General features: G+C 36.6%; 1 protein-coding gene across 1 annotated transcript in view; it reads left to right on the forward strand.

The window, feature by feature from the left end:
• FAF1 (Fas associated factor 1) overlaps positions 1-22,164 on the forward strand; it is a 152,658-nt gene that overhangs the window by 88,618 nt on the left and 41,876 nt on the right. Inside the window, exons 9-12 of the mRNA XM_008640751.2 lie at positions 12,465-12,560; positions 13,216-13,342; positions 14,211-14,274; positions 15,217-15,298. Coding sequence (XP_008638973.2) covers positions 12,465-12,560; positions 13,216-13,342; positions 14,211-14,274; positions 15,217-15,298 — 369 coding nt within the window. The remainder of the gene's footprint in view (positions 1-12,464; positions 12,561-13,215; positions 13,343-14,210; positions 14,275-15,216; positions 15,299-22,164) is intronic.

Genomic DNA, 22,164 nt, shown 5'->3' on the forward strand with positions numbered 1-22,164 from the left:
GTGTTTGCATTAATTCCTTGTGCATTCTAAAGTGTGACCTATCAGTTTCAAGTGCTGCTTCCCTCATAAGCTGTAAAGCATAATTGTGTTGCTAAATAACTGTTGCATTTAATCTCAAGAATTTCAATTTAAATGAGTTTGCAAAGTGCATTATGATCTTTTACTAAAAGGACTCAAAAAGTCAAATTCATTGCTGGTATAAGACAGGCACCATCAACTAAAATTGCATTGGTTTCTATCAGAATTCCACCCCATTTCAGTGTGACCTATTGTAATCAACCTTAGTTTTTAGGAGAAGCTGGTAGCAGATTTTGAGGTTACTGTTAGCAATTAATTTGTTCAATAGTAAGTTCTTTTGTCACTGTAATTTTGAAGCATAAGGAACAGCAGCGTGCTATAGACATAATTATTTGTCATTTTTTACTGCTTTCTTCTTTTGCAAGAGATTGACAAATCTGTTTGATCTGTTGAGTCGTTTTTAGCTGTTCTTGCTTTGAAACTCATAGACATGAAAGTTATTTTTATTAAAAATGCCATGTTCATGGAACTTGTTAAAGGGAGTAGAATTTAAAATTAGTAAACTGACTGATACTTTATATTTGCTGCTTCAACGTTGCTTCCTATTTCTGTCCTTATATTGACAGAACCTGCAAATCAAAGTGTGATAGAAATGACCATATGTATAGAGAAGTATCTCTAGGGTAGATCAGGGCAGTCAAGATCTCTGGAGTACACCATGGGACAAGTCCTGGGCGAGTATATTGTATCTGCATCACCACTCTACCTCTCCATCTACGTGCACACAAGCTGCATTGGAGCTTTTTGTGTCCCAACAGAGGCAGCAGGAGGAACTACTCTTCTTCCCTGAGTTTATACCCAAGTAGTGGTAATCTTCACTGGGAAGGGTTTTTACACCTACTTTCTTTGAAGCACCTACCTATGGACAGTTGCTGGCCCTCACAGCCCCTGGACATCACCAGTAACTGAAGTAGCCTCTTGTCTCCTGCATATGTGTAGTTGTTTACCCTTGTCACTCCTCCTCTGCCCTTGATGCTCAGCTGGGCTTGTTTGCAAACCAATTATATGTTTTGTCATGTAGTGATAGCACCTTCTGTACATTAAACTGTATCCCAGATTTCATAGGAGAGTGCTTTTGCTGTTGGTTTTAGAAATCCACTCCTGAGATAACTCCTACTCAAGAAGCTGCTTTGAAAATATGCTGAAAAATTGCCTTTGCTGATCAATTACACCCAGCTGTGGTTTAACTTAAAAATGTATCTTGGTACAAAGATTGCATTCTCTGCACTTTTGGAACTCCATCTTGGAGACCCTTTCGCACCTTCATCAAGCAGTGGATTGTCACAGAAGCATCTCTGAATGATGATGTGTTTCATGGAGCAGCCCTGCAGCCCATTTTTGCCAGAGCAGGCAGAGTTCCTCTTCAGGACTACTCACAAAGGGCGCAGTTTGGCATGAGGCTGGAGGTGCTGAGATTCTTGGAATGTTCTATGAAGAAACATAGATGCTTCAGATTGAGTTAACAGGAGTGGTCTTATTTAGGTGCTTTAACTCATTTTACAGAAACCAAAATACTCATTTCAGTGCCAAGTTTTTATAGAAGGACTACATTTGTTTCATGCCCTGCTGAGAGATGCTGGCAGGAGCTATTATCAAAGACTCCTTTTCCCCTTAGTCATTTAATAGTAGCAGCTTCTCTTTTATTCTGTGCTCTCTGAGAGCAGAATAGGAAGTGATAATCTCCTTGGAATACAGCAGACACCTGTTTGATAAGTGGTAATTGCATTATTCCTGGAGGATTATCACAGTGGTGCTTGTTTCTTTGTAATGAAGCTCCACTATTACAAGCAGAGCAGGACTTCACCAGAAGATACATATTCCAGGTAAGAGAAACAGAAGATAGGAAACAATAATCCTTTTTAGAAGCTCATTTTTAGAAGTCAGTAACACAGTGTTTTCAAGAGCTAACATTGCAAAAATCCAATTCCTCAGAAAATGATATCCATGAAGAAGAGGCAGCATAAAAATCCTATCAGTGTTTGAACCATTTGTTGGAAGCAGTTCTGCTAGCACAACTGCTTGAACTGTGCCAAGGAATTATATAGTGCTGGAAACATATCCAGGCACTTCTCTGTTTGCCATCCAAAGCGTTGTACAATGTTGTGAAGTAAATGGCATCCCACCATAGACCAGAAATGTGCCAAGTATTTGGCTGATACCCTTTGTGAATGCAAAGCAGTTCCCGAGGTGTATCTGTGAATATCTCTGGGCAATATGTGATGTGGATGAATTGTTGTTAATTTATACTGTTTATTATTTTACTTGTTTCTGAGCTTAAAACCCTGTTAATTGTTTTTGTGTCTCTTTTGAATAGCAAAAAAATAAGTGGTTTGAGATCAGACTTAGTAAAAACAATTATTATACTGTATTCTATGGCAGTTACATAGTTACTTAAAAAATACCAGAAATCTAACAGATACTGCGTTTCAACATAGAAGCTAGCAAATAAAACAGGATGATTTTGAAGAAAGGAAATACAGGAAGACAGGTTAACTCGGTTGAGTGTTTTTGCAGTTGTTATGAGTCTGAATCCATGTTAAGTGCAGTTTAATTTTTCATGTTAGAGTATCAAAAGTAAGAGTACACAGTACCACAAAACACTAGAACCAGACTTCAGAGCTTGTGGTTGTCCACAAGATGGACGAGTGGACACTGGCCCTTTCCCGTGTTTTCAGGTGCTAGAGGGATTCTTGTCCTTTTTTTTATTGGCCTTTTCTTTTCTTTACCTTGATCCTTATCTCATTTGGCAAAATAAAATGGATGAATGCTTTGTCTCCTGGTATTTGTTGGCACCAAAGACAGTCTCTCTTTAGCTTAGGAAAGGTTGGGAATCCCAGTTTTATCTATGAATAACACTGTTAGTTGTAATTTATCTTGTTTTAGTGAGAGAATTGGTTTTTTTAGTTCCAGAAACCTTCAGGAATGTACAGTGAGTTATGACCTGTTCCCAGGCATGTGTGTTTTATAGATCAGTTCACACAGGTGTACTTATTAATAAACTCACTGAACCAATTTACATGCATAAGTTTTAACTACTGAGTAATTAGTGAAAGCATTGCTGAGGAACTGGAAATTTGGGAAATGTGTCATTATTTGCATATCAGTATAAAGCAATTACTAAATTAAAGAGTGCACGTTGTGACAAACATGAAGCTCCTTTACTGTTGCTTTGTCAGTGCACATTAACATCAACTTGATGTGAAAGCCTGGCTTTCTCTGCATGAACTAAAAATCCTAAGGCAGAAGTACACAATGAATCACCCAGAGTTTGGAGGCTAGCATGCTGAATTGCCTTGGGGTTCAGACTGAGTAAAGAAAAAACTCATGTAAAAGACCATTGAGAAAACGTATCAGTGGAAATTAATTAACTCAAGATCCACAATTAGCCTCATGGTCTATACTTAACTGTGTTCCAGGTCTTTCAGCATTTATTTAATTCTGTTACCCTGTGTTTCAAATAGCTGCAAATGGCTTGGCAGATTTTTCATCCTTTTTAATATTTACAGTTTTTGTCTAAGAAGAAGAATGAGCTCTGTAAGTGATCATGGGTATTTATTTCAGTCTCTCAAGTATATCTCCTTTTTAGCAGAATCTGTTGCATGAGGAAATATTATTTTCTTTTTGTTTCCTTTAAATATATTTGTGGTTTGAAGCAACATTAAGTACTACAGTAGCTGTCTTTCTGCTTTAATTCCTAATTTGCCTAACTAGGCTCAATCAAATGAGAAATAATCAAAACCAGGGATAATTTTCATTCAGCCAGCAAACGAGAGGGGTAGATGCACAGTAACATGGCTGGTGATTAACAGGGGCTGTAGCAAAAATTGGCATGTGTGTTCAACCAGCACACCAGGGCTGGGTGTTCCCAGAGCAGCAGGCACCACTTTTTCTCAAGCTCATAAGAAACTCACAGTGTTTTGTGGAGCTGCCTTTAGAGTGGTTGTTGCTGCAACTCCGGCATCCCTCGCCTGGTGTCTGAAAGACATGAGTGGCCTCCTCGCTGTGCCATGGATCTCCTCCAGCCTCCCACACCATCCTCAGTATGATTCCAGAGCTTCTTCACCATACTTCTGCCTTCAGCACGTGTAAAGATCTGCCAGGGCTGTGCCTTCACAATGCAGCAGAATAAGATATATACCTTTTATATGCAGCCTTTTTGAATTTCAGAGAATTAACACAGCCATTTTTTAATCCTAATCTAAAGAATTCATCAAATTTTAAAACATGAGTAATAGTTCAGACAACTTTTTTTTTTTCCCTTCAGTTCAGAAGGAAGCTTTTGGCTTCTGTGTTTTAACTCTATAGCATTCCTTTGTGATTTTAAGCTTCATTGTAGTTCAGAGATCTACCATGGGAACATGACTGAAATCCCTGGAATGAATTTCCTACAACCTGTGTTGACAGGTTTAAAGTACATACTCTGACACTGTTCTTGTGGCTGGATTAGAAACTTTTTTTCAAGTTAAACCTGCGATAAGTAATTGTCACAGCGCACTGGCACAATGCTAATTTGAAGTGACGTGTCCAAACTGGCCTCAGTAACATGAAGAACCCTAACAGGTGTGAGGGGGGGATCTTCCCATGGGCGCTGCTGAACTTCTAACAGGAGAAAAATAGTAGAAAAAGTGAAATGAACCTTGAATAAAGCTGTCAGCAGTAATTATCTCAACACCACTTTGTGAGGAGTTAAAATAAGCATTACTGATTTATAACCTGAACACACTCCATGCTAGAGATTTTTTTTTCATCCAGTTAGTGTTTAAAATGAAATGTTGAATACCTGTCAAGACTTCTTTCTCTTTATGGAGATGCATAATGAAAATGAAGTTATTTTTCAGAGGAAGCTAATTTCAAGGGCTGTCAAATTTTTTTAACTCTTCTGTTCATTTTCGTATTTGTGCAATAGTTTAATAAAACAAACAAACCTCAAGCATACTTGACTGTTTTTCCCAGCTAATGCTATTTGATGTCAAAAGACAAAGTGGTTAATGTGGAATTACATCCACTTTTTATTGTTGTTCAAGGAGGGATAAGGGCTTACATGGCAGTAGATGAGCTTTGGATGTTTGATTTCTTTTTTTTTAATATTATGTACTGAACTTGGATAACAATGTCTAGTTGAGCAGTACAGACTGAAGAGAGCCCTTTAGTTCTGGGTAGTAAATCTTTCTGAGTCACTTAACTGCACAGTACAAAAATGCCCTTGTTTCAGTTAACTAAAATAATGTATTTAATAGATTTGTTTTTTGAATTGCAATGTACCTTCATTTTACAGTGGGATACTCTCTCTTTGTTGGTGTGATAACGCTTGTTTTATGTATACAAAGTATTTCAGTATGGATAGAAGTAATTTTACAGTCTTGTTACTACTGGAAGAATACTTACTAACTTTTGAGAAAGAGCAAGCCAAAGGATAAACATTAATTCACAGAAAATCTTTAATCTCTTGAAGCTTTAAGCATTAGTTCTAAACATGAGCATGCAGGAATTCTTAAATCATGTATCACTTTGACTTTGTGAGATTATACACTGAAAGGAAGATAGTTATTTACTGAATAATTATACAGTGACAAGTGATTGGTTTGGCATGTGTTGATCACCTGTTTGTTCCCAAGGAATTCAGTAAGGGTTTGTCTGAGCACAACAAGCTGCCCACGCGCTGTTAATAATGATTGGTTAAACACCCGGAACTGCAGCCATGGCAAGAAGAAGCTCGTGTGAAAGCTCTCTCATGTCATAGTGTCATTTTTCTTGAAATGATGAGGCTTTTAATATCCTCAGAAATAGCATGAGTTGCCTGGGAGTCCACCACCTCCTTATTGCATGGATTGGTTTCTCTGCTTAGATCTCCAGCCAGGAAAGAATGTGGAGCCATCTGACAACGTCTGGAGAACTGTAGAAGATTGCCAGAGTTCCCATTCTCTTATTTCCCTTGCTTCAATATTCATATGCAAGGACTATGCTGAATGCACTTAGAAACCACAATTTTATTCAACTGTTTGTTTAATGAAAAACTTCTCAGTCTTGTATTTCAAGTGTTAAAACAAAACTTCACTCACTTGCTCTACCTCTCCCTCCTTCCCTGTATACTTGGATTTTTCCTATATACCACATTAATTGCTATATCCTGTCCACCACACAAATAGTCCTTGCTTTTCCTTGCTTCTTCAATCCTGAAAATGATAGGTTGCAAAAGGACCATGGAAATATGAGTGAGCCTCAGTTGTGGAGCAGCCTGACCAATCTTCAAGCAGCAAGAAGAATGACTCATTTTCTAGGTGTTCCAGCTAGATTGGTTTATAATTTGTTTTGTCTTAATACCTTACCTACTGTTGGTGCACTTGGGCTATGAAAGCTTTTGATCCCTAAAATACCTTGTATCCAAATGCAGCTAGTAGTACCATGCACATAGAAATTATGATAGAAAAATTAGGGCAGATATGTTCCTTCTCAGAGTTTTTGTTTCTTCTCAAACTTCACATAGTTGTGTTCAAAATGCAACTTCTTTTTTCCTGTATCTTCAAGAAAATCCATCCATCCATCCATCTGATAAATTGCCATTTATCATACTCAGGGAATTAGCTTATGCTATAATAAAAGGTCACATAACAGAATACTAAATATAATACGAAATTTGAAATGCTTGATAATGCTCCTTGCTCACGCCTCTATCCTTACCCCTTCTCTTATCTGATGAGGGGAGAAAAACATCATGGTAATTACTCCAGCGAGAAAAAGGATCAAATTATATGGGAGTGAAATTTTCACAGAGGAGACACCTGCCAGTCATTGAGTATTTTGCTATGGGCACCTCTCTTAGGTTATTTTGAATAATTGACTGTTGTGAAATGTACTTGGTCATGTTTGTTTCTTTATTCTTAAGCCATGTATCAGTGAGTAAACCACTAAATGGAGAAGGTAAGCAGCTCACATTTTGTGCACAGCTGTCACATGGAGTATTTGAACCAGGATTAGATTTCAGTCTGTAGGTAACACTGCATTCGTGTCTGATTAAGAATGTTTTGTGTGATATATGTGTTACAAACCCCCATGTGTGTACTGCAGCCTGCTAAGCAACCTCTAGTAAGAGCCCTTTTTATGGGAGATTTATGGGGGGAGTCAAGTATCGGAAAACATGCTTTTTATTTTGTACACCAGGATCTTGTTTGCTTACTTTATCTCTGAGTATTAAAAGCAGAAAATGGATTTTTTTTGTTTACCTCAGGAGACAATCATGCTGTAAGAGTTCTCCTATTTAGTTTCCTGTTGAAGCAGACTGTATGCAGCCAAACATGATTCTGTATTAGAAGTGCATCTACTTGAATAATTTGACTGATTCATAGCAGTGAAGTTATACGGAAATTACATTTCTTTTTATGATCTTTTTACTTTATATTAAAAATCCAGATGGTTTGTCCACTGCAAGGTTTTGGGTTTGGTCAGATCATTCCTGTTGCTTCACTTGCTGTGTGTGAAGAAGTGAAATCTGGCATCATTGATAGATTCTTCTCCTTTGCATATGGATCAAGTGTTCTCTGAATTTCTGTCTGTTGCTTTGTAAAATTTACAGTTTGACCTTTGAATTTCTGAGAACAAATGATCAAGAATCTCTATGTCCAAAAAAATTATATTAGAGAATATTTTGTCATGGAAAAATACCTCTCCAGTGAGTTGGAAAGAATTTGTCATTTGAGTATCTCATACAGTAAAATCACCTTGTTACAGAGACACAAAGAGTTTCTCCTTTTCAGTGGTCTTTTAAACAGCCAAAAGCTGTTGTTTTTTTTTAATTGACAAGTACTAGGTAATACAGCTGAAGGGCTCCATTTAATAACTTGCCCTGATTAACAGGTGTCTGTCTGTATGTTCAGATAGATGCATTAATGTACATTAAAAGAAATCAGAGTGCCGACATACTCAAAAACCTGAAAACTCTCATTGCTCTTGTAGCAATCAAAAGGTTAACAAAGAGCACAAAATAAACTAATACTCATACCTTCTGTAAATATTATAACTTATACTTGCTTGTTCTGAATAGTTCTTGTTTACAAAAAGCTTTATCTCTTTACAGAGAAGGGATTCCTTAATGGCAAGTATCCTGTGAACAGCACAAGCTTTCAGTAATTGAGGATGAGGAGGAATGTCCAGTTCTTTACAGATTATTGCCTTAAGCTGGACACTTTGGGTGTTCCAGCTGTATTCTGTAAGCCATTAGAAAGCTCTTACAGCTTCCTTCACTTTCCTCATTAGGTATGGTTGCCATTCAAATCTCTTTTGAGATGCTGTTTTCCTCCATCAGTGTGTGGCTGAACATGAGGAAAGCCAATTTGTCATATCCAATTACTCCTTACCTGATGCAGTCCACCGAGCTTATAATTTTTGTATCAGCATTTCTCAGTGGAGTGAGTTCTGCAGCTGGAGTTCTCTGCTGGTATCATTCCTTCATGTTCCTTCTACTGTTTATCTTTCTCACATCTTCAGTAACTTGATTAAAGATCTCTGGGCTGGTACAAGAGACTGAGTTTGTTCCTTCATTTGTAATTTCAGAAGTCTGCAAGAGTGGGAGTTAAGTTGTGCCATCAAACTCTTTCTAGAAGATACAAACTTTTGAGATTATGGGCTTGTAGGTTTTTGTATTATTCTGAGCATGAGATGGCAGCACTCTGGAATTACATGCTCTCAATGATTTCTTTCTCTTCTGCAGACATATTTATATAATGAAATATTTGGAAAAATAGTGGGTTTAGATTGTTCTGAATGATATTTCTAGAAGCTTCTACATAAAAATAATACTTTCTAACATGAAGAATAATTTATTGTTTAAAGCATCTGGTCTCACTCCAGATTTGGCATATATTTCTGGATTAATCTGGAAGGTTGACAAAGAATCCTGCATGTTTAGATCAGAAAAGATGTTGCTTAACTTTTTCCCTCGGTTGCTAATGTTGGCAATTTAAAAATGAATCATCTCAGACTGAGCATTTACAAATAGTATGTGTCTTAGAATTGGAAAGCACAAGTGAGCACCAGACTATTTCTTTCCTCTCTAAATTTTTAGATTTTGTATTGATCTTCCTCTTAATAGTTAAAATCTATTTCAAGTAACCTTTGTGTGCTTTTAGTCCAGGTTGTACCATTAACTTTTTGAATACCAGGGATATTGAATCCTTTCAGTATCTCTGCTGTTTCCTAAAAGGAGACTCTCCTGCTGCCACTCTCCCTGAAATGTTTGAAATCTTGAATTTTATTGTCCTTCTCCTTAAAAGTTACAGGAAGCCAAATAGGAGACTACTTAAATTTTTCAACTAGCACAAGCAGTGTCTACACAGTGTTGGACCTATTGGATCAGGCTCTGGAGTTACTTTTTGCAAGTAATTTTCCTTATTTCTGATTCTGTTTCACTTTCTACCTCATGTACCTTTCAGTTCTGAGACAGTTTGATTTGCACGTGTATGTTTCCTGCCTAGAAAAACAGAGTAACCTTATTTATTTTTGCTTTAGTGTATTATTTCTTTCATAACATGTATCTAGCTTGTCATTCATGCATGAGTCTCACATATGCATCTTCCAGTGTCTTTTCTTGTGCATGTGGAAGCCATCCCATTCAAGCTCTTGTACCCACATAGTGGTGATTTTCATGCAAAAAAAGAGAAATCCTGACTGACTTTGGAGTTTTTGCACTGCCAGATGGGCTCACAAAATAGAGAATATGGGTAATCAGGTACTCAGGCTGCAAACCAGCTTTTTCAGTTATGGTGTTGGTATAAAGATTTTGTCCATTTGCATGGGAAGGTGGCTGAAACACAATGATAATTTACTGCAATAATAATGTACTGCATCACTGTATAGGAGGTGGCAGGGCAGTATTCAGAAAGAAAAAACTCTCCAAGGGCAGTGTGAGATCTACAGTTCTTTCCACTGAGACACTTCAGTGGGTGCTCCCATCAGTACCTTGGCCTGCATTCCCAGTACTAGGAAAAGGTTTGCTGAGCTGCCTGGAAAACAGTCTTTACTTAGTCTTGGTGTTCTTATGATTTCCAAAATAAAGCTTAAGCTTTTGTGGTGCAAGTGTCTTTCTTTGCAAGAGGACTCTCTATCTTTGAATGAAGATAACTTTATTCTAGAAAAATGTCGATGCTGCTAGTTTATTTTGGAACGCAGGCAGAGCTGCTAATTCTTTTGCAAAAAAAACTTCTCAGAAAGGAAAACAAAAAAGAAAGAAAGAAAAAGCAAAGGGAAGGGTGATTTCTCACACCAGTGTGCACAAACCCCCAACATTCCAGCAACTGTCTGGAGAGTAGGATGAAACAGGCTCTGATGTGGAACCCCTTCTGCTGTTAGCTCGTGTTTGAGAGACGCTTTGACACTATAATATAAGGTTGCAAATTGGAATTGCAACACCCTGCAACTGGGCCAAGTGATGAAGCAGCACAATAACTGCCTGCTTGATCTTACCACTCTCTCTTTAATGTGCACGTAAAAGATACCGGGAGCCTTTCCAGGCATCTGTCGGGGTATTTGATGCTGCGAGAGAGGGAACTGTAGTCTGTGTGTGGTTAATGTGTGTGTGTGTGTGTGTTTCACCAGCATTTTATATAGTGTGCTAACTACAGGGCAAAGTTTCAGGTTTTATAACAGTTGGGTTTTGTTTATTATTGAAAGCTTATAAAAATAATAATTGAAGTGGTGGATTTTTACAGAGAATGCAGTTCTTAGGCTCTTGTCACAGGAGTTTCATACGTAATTGGTCTTGACCTGTATGTCGTCTTTAATATTTCATTTGCTCCAGAGTATTATAACTCACTTCCTTTAAGACGATTGCTGGGCTTTTTACACAGCTAAACTTCTGTTTAACCTTGCTGTGAGAATGTGACAGTAGGCTAGTTCAGACAGGTTAACATTCATTTGGTAACCAGCCTGCTTAATCAGCCTGCTTCAACCTGCAGCAAATTAAATCTTTGCGAGTTCTAGCAGACAAGTGATAAAGTCGCTCTGAATTATGTATAAAAAATAAATGGGATATTTTCAGTGCTCATGGCAGTAAATGAAATTTAAGGCTTATGATTTATTCTTGGATTTTTGTTGAGAATGATTGAAATGTATTTTACCTTAATGTTTTTACAGTCCAATTAGGAGTGCGCTATATTTCTGAAATGTATAATGTAAATCTTTCATTCTGTGCCCTGCAAAAATACTAATAAGTTTTACAGGATCTAGGTGTTTTTGTGCCCTCTCTGTGTTTCATCTGAAGGGACCACTAGAAACAATATTTTAAACATGCAGCCCAGGACTATCCTTCTCCACATCACAGAAGATTGCATAGCCTTAAATACTTTGTCAGTGCCAAAAATAATCAACTATCTTTATTTAAGAGCTACTCACATTGTAAAATCAGTCCAGATAGGTCTTAGGTGCTTCTGAAAGTCCTGTTTGTGGTCATCAACCTCACTTCTCCTGGACTGATGTGCTCTTCAGAAGAGGCAGGAGGCTGGGCAGATGCTTTAAATGCAGGGATGGCATCAGTGGTTCTGGTCTCAGAGTGGACAGTTCTCATTTTTAGGCATTATAATTGGTGCATTTTTAGATGCAGTAGGATCAGATTTTCAAATACTATTGCTGTGTATTTGCAGGCATCATCGTAATTTTGTCTTTCAAATGACACCAAAATTTTTCCATTTCCTGCCTTCATAGTTCTTAAAAATTGAGACTTAGGCTTACAGCAATGGGCAACAGTTTCTGTTGCTGCTGGTTGCTGAACATTCATCCTGTGGACTGTGCTGACTGCAGTGTCACCAGCACTGTTTGGTTTGTGTGTCTTTGTTCATATGAGGCACATGACATGCACCCTTAACAGTTAAAATGACCAAAAAGGAGATGAAATGTATTTTTTAAGTTGCCAATGTGATTGTGTCTATTGCAATGTCTGCTGGTAAACTGTTCTTTCAAAATAGTATTTTTTTCAAGATGACTTAGCTGTTTTTAATTAGTTTTATCAGCACTTACCATCTTCACTTGAACATTTGCTTCTTGATTAGCAATAAAAAATTTACATTTGCATCATCAAAGCATAGCACTGTAAAAGTTGCCATGTATAATAACATTTCAAACTGCAGTACTGATTGAGGAGAAAATAACAATTCAAGGCACTTCTGAGTTTGCAGTTCCATGGAGTTTGTTTTGATACTCTGCATACACCTCGGTAAAACTCAGTTGATGTTTCCTTGAATATTTTAATATCAGGAATCATTTTAGTTTTTCAGGCTTCTTAATGAGTGTTTAAATAATGCAGTCTTTAGTTTGAATCACTAAATGACTTTAAAACCCCCTCACCCCCAAACTTTATTTGAGACTGTGACTTTAATGAAGGACCACTGCTTGCTTTGCAGATGACTCTAGCTGTGTCGGGACTGACTTTTCCTTGCCATCGACTTACGGTTGGAAGAAGATCTTCACCTGTACAAACAAGGGAACAGTCAGAGGAGGTAAGGACATCATCTTTATTTTACCAGGCTACTCTAGGAAGAAGCAGGGACACCTTCTTATGCAGTGGGCACCATCCCTTCTGTTGTCAAGTGTGTCAATGGAATTGCATCTTAAAATGATCAATTTACAGTTCCTGCAACACAAAATTGTGACAAAGTAAGAAACGGGACAAATGAGTCATTGAAGAAAAAGAGGAAAAACAAAGCAAGCAAATCGCAGCAAAGGATCTGATGGTGGGAGATGAGACCTTAGCTCCTTGCACAAAAATGTTGATTTTTCTCCTTTATATTGGTATGCCAAATACCAATATAAAAGCCACAATTGTGTGGCTTTTCTCACTCTTTCTTGTGCAGGTAGACCAGCTCTGGTACTATTAGATGGAAAACAGCATTAACTTTGGATAAAATTTGCTCAACTATGTGTATGCAGAGAAAGTTCATTCTTTAATCATGCATTTTGTCACACAATATTGCTGCCAACTGGACTTCTGTTAAAAATCACCTCTGATAATGCTGTATAAAATAGTAAAATAAAATGCAGTATATTGTGGTTTTATAGAAATACGTAAGTATTTGTCACTGTGTATTTTGTATTTCACTGCAGGTGTCTGTAATAAGAAGCTTACGGTGGATTTTGGTTTTTATTTTTATACAGCAATGCACTGATGTTCATATGGTTAGTGATAGTGATGGAGATGACTTTGAAGATGCTACTGAGTTTGGAGTTGATGATGGAGAAATGTTTGGAGTAGCATCATCTGCCTTGAGGAAATCGCCAATGAGTAAGAGTTGAGAGCTGATTTATGATTAACTGGAGGTTGTACAGCAGAGGTGAAGGCAGAGAGGTGTCTGCAGAATTAGAAACTGGAAAGTATCTTTTGGTAGGGATGGTAGAATTGTTTGAATGTCATGTCTGATGGATGCATCAAATGAAAATACTGCAGACATAACTGGCAACTGTGAAAGCATCTTCCCGTGGAGGGAAATTTTTAACCTTGCAACTGAGGAATAATAATGTAACTTAAGATTGAAGAGTAAAAATTAAATTCAGAGAAATTGTGATCTCTATGCAAATGCACCTGTAGACAACTGGATCTCCACTTCCCTGTTTTGAAAATTCTACAGATTCTATTTTTGATTGAAGTTTTAGTCATTATGCTAATCAAATTTCTCAGTGATTATTTCCCCTTTTATTATGAAAAGGATTGAGCAGGAGCAGCAGTCAGTTACCTCCTACATGCAGTTCTTGCATACTCTTTATTTACTTCAGGCTTGCATTAGTGTTACTACCTTAGAAGTTTTTTGGCAGCAAATACATGTAATAATGGAAAACTTTCTAACATTATGTATAGGAAGGGTTGAGCCTTTCAAGCCTTAGAGTAAGTCCAGAGTGCTAACTCTGAACAAGTGATATATCACATTACACTGTGGATTTTACTGTTTGGAAAACCTGACTATATTCATGAGACTCTCTGGAAATTTCTTGTCTTTCCAAAGGTTTGTAGTTGATAGTCTTTCATGAAATCTGTATGGTCTCTTGGTAACACTTCAGTAAGCTGGGAACATGAAATACCTGTGAAGCAAATGTGTTTGCATATTACAACCTGTTTCCATAAGGTTGCATTTTTCTTTTTTTTTCATTTTTTTAAGTGCCAGAAAATGCTGAAAATGAAGGAGATGCCTTATTACAATTTACAGCAGAGTTTTCTTCAAGGTAAGCGTAGCCTGTTCACTGTGCAGTTCTTATTACAAACTAAGTTGAAGTTAGTAAATAATGATAATATAAATAAACCAAGTGTACATGTTTTCTTGTGGGATTATAGCATATTTAGACATCCTAATCTAATTTATTTTAATTCTAACTTTGCTACTAGAACTGCTTCTGAAATAAAATGATTTCTCAGTCCAAGCTGCAGTGGCTGATTCTTGTCTTAATTATTTTGGTGCTATTTAGTATCATTACTTAATTATGTAAAGGTCCAGAAGGATGAGAAAGACTGGTTGTATTTGATAAGTTTATTATGATATACAGGAACAGAAAAGCTGAAATTGATCAGTATTGAAAAATATATACAGAGTTGCTGTAAGAATTTTCACAATAACAAAGTGGCTGGGTAAATACTGACTTTTAAAAAACATAGAAATTCTCGATTTTTAAAAAACTTTATGCTATCAAATCATGCACTGTTAAACAGTTGCCTGTATCATTGAATAGGTAGAAGCTACTAAGTAATGCAAAGTTTATGTGCCTTCTGTTTTCACTCCTGTGATGAAATGTTCCTTTCTGTGTATGAGATGCATTAATGTGTAATTCAAGAATAGCCTTCAATTAACATTTAAGAATATAATAAAGAGAGGAAATAAGTTGTGACTGAAAAGTTTTATAGAAAATTGTGTAGAACTTAAGGTGTCTACATGTGGAAACAGAATGTTTTTATGATAAAGTTTGTAAGGTAATAGTACATTACTTCGAGTTTTTCAATGTTAGAAAACAAATGGATCCTAAATATTTCCCTTCTGTCCTTCAGATGTGTAATACTTCATCCTTCTAAAGGTTTAGCTGATGCATTCCATTTACAGAATGTATGAAAAGGTACAATATTGAAATGACTTAATTTTGAACTTTTTTATTAATTGGAAATTTTATCTCAAATAGATATGGTGACTGCCATCCTGTTTATTTTATTGGATCATTAGAGGCTGCTTTTCAAGAAGCCTTCTATGGGAAAGCTAGAGATGTAAGTGTGTATTAGAACTACTTTATTTAATATAGTGGGGGAATGGAAATCATCTTAAGCCTTCCATCTTTATTTTAAAAAAGCTGAGCTACATTTTGGAGTTATCTTGGTTTTATTGTTTGGGAAGAGATGCACTTACTCAGTTGACAGAAACACTTACCTTGGTGGTTGCTGAAATTGCAGTGAATAACTGATGCTTTCTAATAATTCAGGCTGTATTTTTACTGGAGTTCTTTAGTTGTCAAAGCTACTCTTTTTCTTTTCCCCTCCTCCCTTTTCTTCCTGAAGTAATGGTGTCCTAGCACCAGATAACACTGCCTGCAAGTCTTGTGGTTGACAAGTTCACTGTTGCATGTTGGTAACTCCTTTGAAGAATGGCTAATGAAATTGTAAATTTAAATTGAAAGGTCTCTGAAATACAGTGTGGGGGTTTTTTCCCCTTTGTACAGCCTTTATCTGCCAAGTAAGTTCCAATACTAAGGTTTGGTTGTTTAGTTTTTCTGTACATCCAACCAGGCATCTCAAATTTCTGTTATTCCATGCACAGTTTTAAAATCAGTATTTTAATAAAATTAGAATGGGGACAGTTTATTTAAGTTTTGGTGACTTGATTCACTAAGGAGAAACCCAAAACCCTGCATAATTAAGCACAGATAAAGCTGAAACACAAACAAGAAAATCATGCTGTTTAAATTTACTTTTTGTTTTCTTGATATATGTTTAATTTTAAAATGAAGAACATAGTTATTCATATTGGAAGGAGCATCTGTGTTATGTTAGGGGCTGTTCTAATAAGTGTGAGAGTTATAAATCCACACTGTATAGCTGAAGTTAACACATACTTAACACTCTTCAGTTTAGTGAATATTTTCATGTCTTTGCACAGGGAAAAAATTCCTATGAATTGAACAAGGAAGGGGTGTGAGTTGGGAAGTTCATTTTGTGTCATTTCATCAGAAATGGTTGACAGTGTATCAGTGTAATAGTGGACAAAAGCCCATTAAGAACTTTCATGAATAGTTTTGTACCTGTAAATATGATATTAATGCAGTGCAGTTATTTAGGTTTTTTGTTACTCAAAGTACTTTTTGTACTACTTACATAGCACTTCTGAAATTCATGTCACCTTATATTTTTAATATTTTGTGATGTATTCAGACCAGAACCTCATAATAAAGTTGTTGTGTGTGTGTATATATGTGTGTGTGTGTATTTAGGAAAGTATTATTTTTTGTTTGTGTTGTTTGGATTGTTGGGGTTTTTTTCTGAATATTGCCTTATTTTTAAAGCTCTCCCTCCCACCTACCCTGTGGAAAGGCATTGTTTTTATTGTGACATTCTGATTTTAAGCAAAGATATGAGAATGTGGAAATACCACGTATTCTCACTGCTTTTTCAATTACAAAGTAATTTTTTCAGTACTGGCTCCTGGAATTCAGAATTGAGGAAAGGGACACAGTATTTCGTATTTTTATAATTGCATTTCATGAAATAATTAAATATATATAAGTATAAAAAAAAAGCTTAGGAGAAATTGCAACCTGTATGTCTCGTCTTCTAATTTATACTATGGAGGGCACTTAATTTTACCAGGGCAACAGATGAGCTTCAGGCACCAGCATTCTTCACTTGAAGTGAGAAATTGAGTTCCAAGAGTAAATAAAAACAAGATTGAAGGTTTAAATCCTCTACTAGGCTTTTTGAACTTATATACTCATTAAATGTTTATTGGAGTGGTGGGATTACGAAGGATTTGGGCAGCTTCATCAACTGGTATATACTTAATCACTAAGTAAAACACTACATTTGATAGAGTGTTTCTCACGATGCCACACTCAATCCATCTTAATGAAAACCGCTTCAAACTGATTTAATTTGAGAGCACTTGGCAGCTCGAGTGCTCAGAGATCTTGGCCTTTTCTTGACAAATTCTCAACGCTGTCCAGAGCAGAAGGTGCACTCTACAGTTCATGTCTAGTGAGACAGCCATCAGCTGTGTTTTAAATCTGTACTGTGGATACTTTTTACCTAAAAAAAAAAATTTTAAAAATCTCAATATATATATATATAAAAACAGGAGGCTTTTTTCCAGAAATATTTTAATTTGCATTATTTTAAGAAAACTAACTTATGTCAGAACATGTGTTTGGAATGCAGAATATGAGTTCAAAACCTTTGTAAGAAAATACAAGTTTCCTGTTAAAGCTCATTGTCTTCTCATGTGTTGGAAAGGCTGGTGATTCATAGTTCTTTAACAAAATATTGCTTGAAAAAGAAATACCTTGTGAATAAAGTCGAGGTGTTTGTCTGCTACCTGTGTTGGAGTTGTTAGACAGTGAAGATTAATGTACATGATGGTATCCTTTAACCTTTCAAGCAACTGCTGCCACAACAGTGCCAGTTTTTGGTAAGAGAGGTGGAATGAGGTCAAATGTAGCTCTGCTTTAAAACCTGTATAAGTCTTTAGCACAAAAATACAATACCCAAGATAGAGAGCCTTGCTTTTAACAACCATGAAATTCCCAGCTGCCTCCAGCAGCCCTATAGTTAAGGGTGTTGTGTATTCACTTCCAAGGCTTACTGTATATAAGACAAGAAAATATTTTCAGTATTTCTTTTAATGGGGTCAGGAAGAGAAAGAGAGACAGAGATATATTAAATTAACAATTAAACTGGTTTTTGTGAAAATCTTCCTCTGTCTATTGGAAAGAAGAGTTTCTCTGTTACATTAGTTTCTGAAGAATGAGCTTACTCTTGCCCAAGTAGCTACATTGCCATAGGAATTGCTACACCTGATGCCATGGAAAAAAATCCTACAATAGACATTTTTTAACAAGGAACATTTTTTTGGGGGATGGTTTCTTTGTGTCTGGAAGCACTTCATGGGTGTCTTGTGTTCCGATACATCAGAGGGTTTATCCTAACTTAGGGTGGTATTGTTATTAATAGTGGATTTTAATTGCTGTGTTGAAGCTAACTGAGTTATACATGTGAATAATACTGAAGTATTTTCTTTTATTGGAGCTTGTTTGTCTTGTCATTTTTACAGGTGTTTGCTACTCTTTTATTATGACAAAGAATAAAGACATTGGCTTTGCCTTTCCAGGAGCTTTATCTTTATATACCTCTGCCAGCTCACCTCCTGCTCCTCTCTCAACCTTCCTGTCCACTGACTTTTAATAAATATGTGAAACATCTCTCTTAGCACAGATTGGTATTGTCACCTCAATATATATTCCTGCAGTGTGAAAATGAACCGTGTTTTTCTTCTCCTTGAATTCTGTCTTTTAGGTTCAATTTAGAGGCAGCACCATCTCGCTCACGTATGGGTTCTTTATTTCCTGAATAGCTAGAGCAAAGTATGCTCCTTCCATGATTTGGTGTGTTCAAATAAAAGGGTTTTTTTTACCTTTTCATTTCCTTGGTGGTAGCAGAATATTCCTTCATACGGGGCTTTCTGTAGCATCATTTTTATCTGTGTAACTCAGAAAAATGTCCCTTATTATTTCAGCTATTATTATTAGGTTTATACTGAACGTATTACAGATTAGAGGTGGATGAATTACCACTTTACAGATTCTGATTAAACGTAAATAACCTGACCACTAATCTACATGGTCTGGTTGAAACTGGAGGACAGGTATAGAAGTATAATTCTAGGTTCTCAGGAAGAGTGAAGCAGCTGCACTATGGTAAATGTCAGTACATAAGCTCCAGTTAAGTCCCATGTCAGTCACCATTTTCTTTCCAGTCTTGCCTGATGTGTGTTAGCAGTTCTGTCCTTTAATTTGTAAATTATTTCTGAATTTGTGGATAACTATTGTTTAGAAATTTCTGCTACAACATACCAGCTTAGTAGCTTCACTGTTTGCCTACACACCCTTCATTTTTCATATCTGAACAACAGCTTCATCTTTCTTATCTGGAGGGTTGCTGCTGGGTATGGGTCTCTCCTCAGCATCCTCTGTATTTGATACTAAGTAATGGATGTTTTTTGACATTGTCTGCCACACTCCATATTTTCTCCTCTTTCAAAGCTTGTGATTATAGATCTTAGCCAAGTTTGGTGTTAATTACTGGATACTATTTGCATTATGTACGATAGCACTACAAGTGCAATTGATTGAAATGGAGATACAACAGTATAATAGGATCAAATAGCTGGAAGATGAAAGTAGACTAAATCAGGCTTTAACACACCTTTACCTGGGAGAGTGGGTAGCTGTTTGAACACCTTACCATGGTTCATATGGATTCTTCATCACTGATGGATTTTTGAGACTAGATGTTTTACTGAAAGGTAAAATTACAGGAAGATTAAATTAGGAACTAGTTTGGGGATGTCTTATGCCATGTATAATACAAGATATGGGATCAGAAGGTCACAGGGATCACCTCACTCCTACTTTAGGAACCTGTGGGGTACAGTTGTATTTCACATCTCTTCTAAAAGGCTATAAGGTAGCTGTGTCCAAGGCTGATCCCGTGATCTCCAAGATCACCTTGGACAGGTGGATCACCTTGTGCACTTCAAAGATTTAAAGTGCAAATGTGTCCCTTTGTTTATTTGAATTAGCTCTCATTGCATAAAACCTGGAGGAAAAAATTAAGATTTTGATTTGTTGGCCTACCAGCTTGACAGAACATTCATGCCTCTAGCAGCTGTTACATCATGAACTTTTCTGTCTCGGTCATTACTTGAACTTGTAAGCCTGAGATTCAAAAGTAGCCATTCAGGTCTGTGGTTTTGCTGACCCATATGATGACTGCATTGCTATTCCCATTCAAGTTCATATTCTTTTGAGTTACCTGAGTTATTCACAGTATTAGGAACTGGCTGAGAAGCTTGGAAATCCCATTACCCAGTGATGCCAATTTAGTCACCTCAAGATCTATGGTTTTTTTGCCTCAGTGACAACTTTTCTTCTAATTCCGTACAAAGGGTATTAACTTCTCTGAAGCTCAGAAATGGTCTTCAGCATGCACATATTCTGAAAATATATTCCTTGTTGGCTTAAGTTCCTCAACTCCTAAGGCCTTTGGAAGTCCATCAGGTATTCAGTGCTTAAAACCTTTTTGGTATCCCTTACCATTGTAGGAACTAGTAAAAGTTCTTCCCTGTTGTATTTTTTTTCTTGGTTAGAATTTCATGCCAAGTATATAACCTCTGAGTCATATTTTTGAGAAATCCAACACAGAACAGTCTAGTGCTCCATTAGTAGGCTTCTTTTGTGGAATTCGAGACTGTTCAACAGTTTTGTAAGGCTATTTTAATAGTATTGACTGAAAAATACCCAGTATTAGTCATAAGAGAATCCTAGAATTTACTGACTTTTCAAAGGCTTGAAATAAACACAACCAAAACTTGCTTATAAATATGTACTACCATGGGTTAGTAAAATAAACAAACATGAAAACAAACCCACACAACAACAGCAACAACAAAAATCTTCGAGCTGTGAGCCTTCTGCAATCACGCATTTTTCCAAGGAAAATATACCCCTGGCTTTCAGGAATATTTTCCAAATCATGTTTTATCACTTCAGTTCCTCCTGCCACCTCTTTGCATTTATCACAGCAGTATGCCTGTGCCCACCCTTAACATTTTGGATGAAGTATCAGAAACAAGTACAGTCTTTTATACGTGATGGAGTTTAGTCTTTGTATGGTGAGATTTGTTGATGCAACAAAAATTACATTCCCTTGGGAAGTAACTCAGTGTAAACCTCCATTGTGTCTGTGCCTGTTCTGTTTACTAAAATTTGTCCCTAAATCTTTAAGCCTAAAACTGTACATATTTTGAAACATTCTGTTGTACGGAATCTCACATTTAACAGTTTCATGGGGTTGTTTCTTTGGAAGTAAAAGTGTTTCTCAAGAGCCTTTTTTTCTGTCCACTCCCAGTGAAAAGAGGAGAGCAAAGCCATCCGCTTACCACAAAGCAGTGCCACCACAAAGGAAAGATTAAGGGTTTAGAGAGAGGTCAATGTGGGTTTTTCTCTAACTAAACACTTTCCTAAAGTTTCCTTGTGGAAAAAATAATGAAGTCATCTCAGAGTTTTTAAAGAATTTTTATTTCTTTTTCACCGTCTGCATTCGCTTGTCTTCTCAGCATGGATGTTTAATCTTTCTAGGCTTTGTGAATTGGTCCAAATGAATAAGTGGTGAGCTGTCTCTCTAGGAGCTAGAGGCTTATTCTAAGGCCCTAATCACTGAGTAAACACATCTTTGCCCTCCCTCTCTTACAACTGCTATATAATAGTCGAGATTCTAGCACAGTAACCTGGATATTGCAGGGATCTACGCTTTGAAATGCAGAACAGCTGATCCTCAAAAACAGACAGTGCCTGATCTTCTCCTGCCTCTTTCTTCTTTTTAAATTAAATATCACCACAGAAATGCTGTTTTATTGCATGATATTGTGCATCAGTGCCCTGGATTTTCAAGTTTAGTTTCAGTCAACATTGTTGGCTGCACTTATATGGATCTCGGCATGTTGGGCTTATTAATGGCCCTTCCTGGCACATGTGTACGTGGTTCTGAAGAACATTTAAATTAAATTAGACAAACAGTAATGCAAATTACTAATCCCTTTCCCAAAGTTGAATGTTCAAATGTTCCTTCTATAAACAGTCATTAAATTTTATCCAAAGCCAATCTATGAGGTGAGAGCCGTACAGGGTTTTTTTGCAAAGACAGCTTGTCTCAAAATTGCATCCATGTCTTGCTATCAATACACATCAATATCTAGGGTTCAGTGTTACTTCTGATGAAGAGATTTGAAATTACTTTAAATAAAAGTCTGAAAATAGCACCATATCATCTCAGCAAATATGTTCAAGTACTATCTTAAAATAAAGTAAGTA

The sequence above is a fragment of the Corvus brachyrhynchos genome, unplaced genomic scaffold (assembly GCF_000691975.1).
Source record: "Corvus brachyrhynchos isolate BGI_N302 unplaced genomic scaffold, ASM69197v1 scaffold48, whole genome shotgun sequence".
In the NCBI taxonomy this organism is placed as follows: Eukaryota; Metazoa; Chordata; class Aves; order Passeriformes; family Corvidae; genus Corvus; species Corvus brachyrhynchos.